A 6687-nucleotide genomic window follows, 5' to 3' on the forward strand; every position below is an offset into this window, starting at 1 on the left:
ATTCTTCCTTTAGATATCGTGGAAATTTAATGGATCCCAAAGGGTGAGGTAATTCCTCTGGTTGGTTGTGCATAACTAATTACTTTCTAATAAGAAACGAGGGAGGTATCATATGAGGGATGCATTAGGGTGCAGTGTTTGCGAATGTAGTGTCAAGTCGACATTACATATTCTAAGGGAATGCCAAACTGCTAGGCAAGTATGGACCCAAGTGAAGAAAGAAGGGTTTTTCTCGATAACGATCAAGGAATGGATCATTACTAATGTTACCAATGGTGAACGATATTTTGTTAATTAGGTGGATTGGAGAATTGTTTGTGGCTATCTTTGCTGGTTTATGTAGAGGCTATATAATATGGTTTTGTTTAATGAGAAGTATTTTGACCCCCTACAAATCATTCTTTCTACTTTCATGCTGGTTAAGTATTCATTTGGCAATAATCCAAATGGTTCGTTTTTAGGCATAAAACCGAGACTTGTAGCTCATTGGCAAAAACCAAGAGTTGGTTGGGTCAAGCAAAATGTTGATAGGGCCATGCGACTGTCCAACAATCATGTACCAGCTACAGGGGTTTTTCGAGATTCTGAAGCTAGGTGGATCCTTGGGTTTGAACAGAATATTGACTATTGTTCAACACTGCACTCTAAGCTCTGGGCTGTATTTGATGGAATTTCAATTGTTGTCGAATATGGTATGGATAACTTAATAATAGTGAGTGATAATAAGCAGCTGGTTAATATGCTTACTCGAGAAACTAATGAAGCGATTAACTTTGCTTTAGCCAGAAGGATTTTGCTGATGTTAAAGAGGTTAGATAAGGTCGACATTAAACATATGCACTGAGAAGCAAGCCCCATGGTTGATTTCATGGCTAAGTCAGCAAGACATAATTCCTCAGGACTAACTGGGTATATTGCTTTTTTGATTGAGCTGCAAAGTCTTCCACAGTAGGATCAAGCGACTATTGACTACCATTTTCCATTTTCCTAGTTTGCTCTACCTATCATATCCTGAAATTGGGCCTAGAAGTTTCGAGGGTAATTTAGGGATAGAGTTTAAAATTTTTGAAGTATGGTAAACAGAAAATATATTCGACCATGGCTTCTTGAAAACTAAATCAATTTGTGAAAATAGTGTGAAAAGGACTTTCAATTTTTAAAAGATGATTGTTTTGTAAAAAGGTTTAATTTAAGAGTAGCTTTAAAGTAATTATACCAAGTTTTAAAATCAGCTCATTTATCCCCTTTTCACCTTACTTTTGACGTGAAAAAAAAGGAACTCATCTCTCTTTTTCATTATGTCCATTAGAGAGAAAAACCCCTAAACTTCATTTTCAATTGTTCATGTTCAGTACTCCAATTTCTTGTTTTCTATCATCTTTCAAACATTAAACCTCCCTAGAATTACAAAAAGAGCATCAAGAACATCGCTGATTTTGTTATTGATTAACTTGTGGGTTTTTTGGATCTCCTATCAAACATTTTTTTCCCTCAATCAAGGTAATGTTTTCTTTTCCTAATAGATTTTAAGGTAACCTAGTCGTTTAAAGTGAGTTTTTATCTATTGAATCAAAGGTTTTGTGTAAATGCCGAAATTTGGGGCATTAATGGTGAAATTCGGGATTTTTAATGAAATTGATGTTTAAAAAGTGTTTTCAACTTGTTTTGATGTGATTATAAGGTTTCTAAACTCTCCTTAAAGTTTCGTTAAAAGATTTTAAGTTTTGTTAAGTTTTCATGAAAAATGGCCATTGTATGTCAAAATTTTAGAACAAAAAATCTGTGTAGTTTTGTGTAGTTTGAAGGTTGAGAATCATTCTTAGATAGATAATTAGATGATTGGAATCATTTTTAAGCATTGGGATTGAGTACAAATTAAGATATTTGAGTTTCAAATTTGCAAGCGGAAAATTCCAATTTTAAGAGGAAGGAACCTTAGACCTGCATTTTTTATTGTTTAGGTGTGTTTATAGTTGTAAATTAATTATATTTGTTGTGTGGTTAATTTTAGTGAAGATTCAGAACCATTGGAGCCTTCGATAAGTAAGGCAAAAGGAAAGGAAAAGCTACTTTAGGCTTTTGGCGACTAGGCAAAAGAGCGAATGGTGAGTGTTTGGAGTCACTGCTTGTAGACATGATTCATAGTGTTAATTGGGAGCTTAGGAATAGGTTGAACCTCTATCTCTATCCTAAGTTCTGAGTGTAAGCTTTCTTATACCCCTCGTTTAATTTGCAAAGTATGTGATTGTGTGAAGTGGATTGAGTATTAAGTTGTGATAATGTGACATGTGATATATATTGTGATAGCTCTTGTGAATGTGTTAGTTGTGGGCATATTAAATATGTCGAATAACAATGATGACATTGTGTTAGCAATATAAATGTGCAGTGAAAGTGTGCAGAGGACGATAAGTACATATGTGTTGACTTGTGGAATGTGATGCTGATGTGACAGGTAAAGTAAATGAATATTGGTATGTGGTATGTGATAATCTGATTTTTAATGCATTCATATGTGAATGGATATGTGATGGCTCAATAAGCATAATTGTGGCACTTAAATTGCAATTAAATGTGAATCTAATAAGTGTACTATGTGTACAAATTGTGATGTGAATTGATGTTTATGAACAGATATTAAGTGTATAAGAACAGTAATTAATTGTGTGTATTTGCGGATAGTTTGGCCTTGTGATCTCGTGAAACCGTTGGATATAGTTGGTATGCCATAGGATTGTGAGTACTCACCCTTGTGTTTTGTGATTTGGGTATTGAGGCCTCGAGACAAATTGGAGTGATAGGGGAATGTCGGGCCAAGCTCCATTCACAGGGATATGTTTGTGTGTTGGAGAGTGTTTAGCTTTATGCTACACTTATGGGATATGTTAGACTCTTTGAGTCATTGCTGTGATGAAGATTCGTGTATCCAATATGTGGTGATAGAGCCCACTTTTATGTTTCATGTTTCCAAGTTTTCAAATTATCATTAATTGATTATTACATGAAAATATTGTGTGTAAATGCATGTGAGCATATAAGCTAGATTTGTGGGTCACTAAAGCATGAATACGTTGTTTTGTCTTGCTGAATTATATATCTACGAGTTGTGTAACAGCTCGATTTTTAGTGGTGATGGAACAGTGATTTCGGGACCACAAATTTCCATCGTGTCGATTCGTTAATATTATTTTTAGAATATTTATGGAGACATTAGCGTCGAATTAAAAATTTGGTTAAGAAATTTTTTCGTTTAGATAGTTAATTAAAGAAAAGGGACTAACTTGAAAAAGGTACAAAACTTAGTAATTATTGCATTTAAGTGATGAAATAGCCTAATTAATAAAAGAGAAAGAACTTAAGTAACAATTAGGCCTTATGTAATGAGGCTGGACGGCAATCGATATTAAAATGTTAGAATAATATATGCTTTATGGCAAAATTGTAAATAAATCAAAAGTAAAATAAAACAAATTGAAAGAAATAAGTTTTTATTCTTCATAATTTTACTTCATCTTTGCCAAAAAGCCACAGAAGAATAGCTTGGAGAATTGGCTAGACTTAATACATTGCATGTAAGTGAATTTGATACTTGTTTCTTGTAATTTTTATGTTTTTGATATCGTTGCAACTGGGTCCAGCTAGCCCGTACCTTCATTTTTGAATCTGTTAAAAATTTTCAAAGTTTTCGTTGATGAATTTTGAATTTTTTTTTGATAACCATGTATTTGAAGCTTTGGTTGTGTTGTTTGATGATTTTGTAAAGTGATTTTTGTTAGATATTGGTTTTAGGATTAATTTGTGAAAATGTCAAAATTTTAGGGTTTGATAGTGAATTTGATGTTCATTAGGGACTATTTAAGGGCCTAGTATCTTTGGCTAAAATATTGACATGAGAAAAATGGTTAATTTGATGAATTTCGGGTTAAGGGACTAAATTGTAAAAGTTTTAAAAGTTAGGGGTAATTGTTTAAATTTATAAAATAAAATGGTATAAAATGTAAAGTGAATTGGAAGCTGAAATGTAAGCTGATAATTGAAGAATTTTACATTTTAGATCAAGACCTAGTTTATTCTCATGGAAAAGGAAAAATTACGAAATAGTTCCTGAACTTCTACAACTACTATAATTCAAACTAGGTAAGTTTGTACAGTTCATAAACTAACAATCTTTATAAAATGTTTGATGATAATATTTAATATGATAGTTATATTTGATTATAAGTGTTGTAAGTTACTTGAGGAAAATTGTTAAAATTCTATACTTGGATCGGATTGAATGCGGGATAGAGTACAATCGAGATATAGTGTGTTATGGAGGATTGGAGTGGAGATGGTTATGAAGTGATATATATATATGTTTCCCGAGTAAACCAAGATTCAGCATTTGTTGCGAACACTCATGTTATACTCTTTGTTTTGGTGTATTTAGGTTGGACTAGCTCTTCGGAGCCATTGGTGTGTTTCGGATGGATTATCTCTTGTGAGCATTGGTGTGTCTTGGGTCGACCAACTCTTATGAGCATCTGGTGTGTTTGGGTTGGACTACCGATGTACTCTTATCCGTAAGTCATTCAACGAACTAAAAATCTCGGTTAGGTAATTTGTTGAGTAATTTGATGGATTTACCATATATTTGAGTATTGAATTGAGCATTTATGATTTATCAATTGAGATTATGGATGACAGGAAACATTCGTGGTTGTATTATTACTATTTGAATTGTTATACTTACTTCGATAAGATTTATTTTTTTAAATACATCGAACTTACTAAGCTTTATTGAGCTTACTTGTGTTAATCTTTGTTCTTGTAGATACTCAAAAGTTTGAACGATCGAATCGGCACTCAACTCACATGATCCATAAATTTTGATAGTTTTTGGAATGTTCCTTTTGGATTATATAGCATGTAATAGGCTTGTATGTCATTACTAATGTTTTGAATATGTAAATCGTTAAGTATGATCTTGAATGTATATTGTTATACTATATAATACATGTGAATTTATGTGATATATGTGAATAAGGTAAAATGTGTTGATACAAAATATGATATGTGTTAATACAATGTTGTGTATGTGATGCTTAAGTATGACAGATTTGATGAATTGAAAGGTTGTGATTAATGTTTCATTTAAATGTATAATTGTATATATTTATGGTATCAATGAGGATTCATTGGTTAGGCACTTAGGATGTTGATTTGGTATGTTTTTGGCTTGATTAATGTCACTTTGAATAGGTATTTCAGTTGGTAAATGGTTTACTTAGGGTCCAAGTAAGTTTGAAATGGTAAACTTATTGTTTGAGGTTCATTTTGAATCCACACAGCCTAAGACACGGGCGTGTGACTCAGCCATGTGTGACACACAGCCTGGCGACATGGCCATATGTCTCCTGTAAGTTCTTTTGTATGCAAGTCAGTTAGTTACATAGCCTAGTACACTAGCGTATAGGGTTACCTCAAGAGTTACACAGCCTGGCACACGGGCGTGTGACACGGCCTGGAACATGGGCGTGTGACACGGCTGTGTGACACGGCTGTGTGACCTTACTCAGTGAGTTACATAGGTGAGGACACTACCTGGGACACGACCATGTATCCCTAGTTTGAAAGTTACACGACCTGAGACAAGGGCACGTGTTTCAGCCATGTGAGGCACACGGCCTAGCCACACGGTCATGTGACCACTATTTCTAAAATTTTGTAACTTTTGCATAAACTTTCCAAATGATTTCAAATTGGTCTTAAATTGTTTTTAAGGTAATTTTTGGGCCTCGAGGGCTCGATTTAAGGACATTATGTATGTGAATGATTGATTTATAATGTGTATTGGATAATGTATGAAATGTATATTCAAACATTCTATTTGTATAGTAATGCTCTGTAACCCTAAATCGGTGACGGATACAGGTTAGAGAGGTGTTACATTTAGTGATATCAAAGTTACAGTTTAGTCGATTTTCGGATTGAATGTAGCGTGTGAAATGTTTAGAATTACATGCAATGTAAATCTATGATAGTGTGATATGTTTGATATGGTCTAACCGTTGTTTTTCTTATAGATATGTAAAGATGTCAGACAGATCTGATGGTGTTGATAATGATGAGGTTAATAGTAATATACCGACCTCTGATCAAGGGACGAGTAGTAATATCTCAATTCGTCATGTACAAGAGCATGAACTTAAAATATGTTTTTCGGGTTTATGAACCAATGGTTCAATGAGTTTACGCAGATGAATACTCTGGCTCAACAACCTCCACCCGCTGTTATATCTTCTGTTATACCCCCTATTGCACCTCCACCTCCTACTGTGACTGAGCCTAGTTGACCTATTCTGATAAAGAAGCTTACGAAGTGTAGTGCCGAAGAATTTCGAGGTAGATTGAAATATGATCTAGTTAAAGCTAAGTATTGGCTTTAGAACATCTTGCAAGTTTTTGAAGAAATGGCTTGCCCTCTTGATAATTTTCTTAGATATGTCATTTCATTGTTAAAAGAGGAAGCGAACAGTTGGTGGAATACGTTGGTAGTTGTGGTACCGAGAGAGAAAATTTCCTAGGATTTCTTTCAAACCGAGTTTAAAAAGATGTAAGAAAACGGTATCTAGACAAGAAAAAGAGAGAATTTCTTGAGTTATGACAAGAAAATAAGTCGGTGGCTGAGTATGAGAGAGAGTTTGT

General features: G+C 33.9%; 1 protein-coding gene across 1 annotated transcript; it reads left to right on the top strand.

Moving 5' to 3' along the window:
- Positions 1-535: 535 nt before the first annotated feature.
- On the top strand, positions 536-6335 carry LOC108455402 (uncharacterized). Its single transcript, XM_017753960.1, has 3 exons — positions 536-810; positions 6066-6171; positions 6240-6335. Exons 1-3 carry the CDS (start codon positions 536-538, stop codon positions 6333-6335), a joined length of 477 nt encoding a protein of 158 aa, XP_017609449.1.
- Positions 6336-6687: the final 352 nt, after the last annotated feature.

Source organism: Gossypium arboreum, chromosome 13, assembly GCF_025698485.1.
Source record: "Gossypium arboreum isolate Shixiya-1 chromosome 13, ASM2569848v2, whole genome shotgun sequence".
In the NCBI taxonomy this organism is placed as follows: domain Eukaryota; kingdom Viridiplantae; phylum Streptophyta; class Magnoliopsida; order Malvales; family Malvaceae; genus Gossypium; species Gossypium arboreum.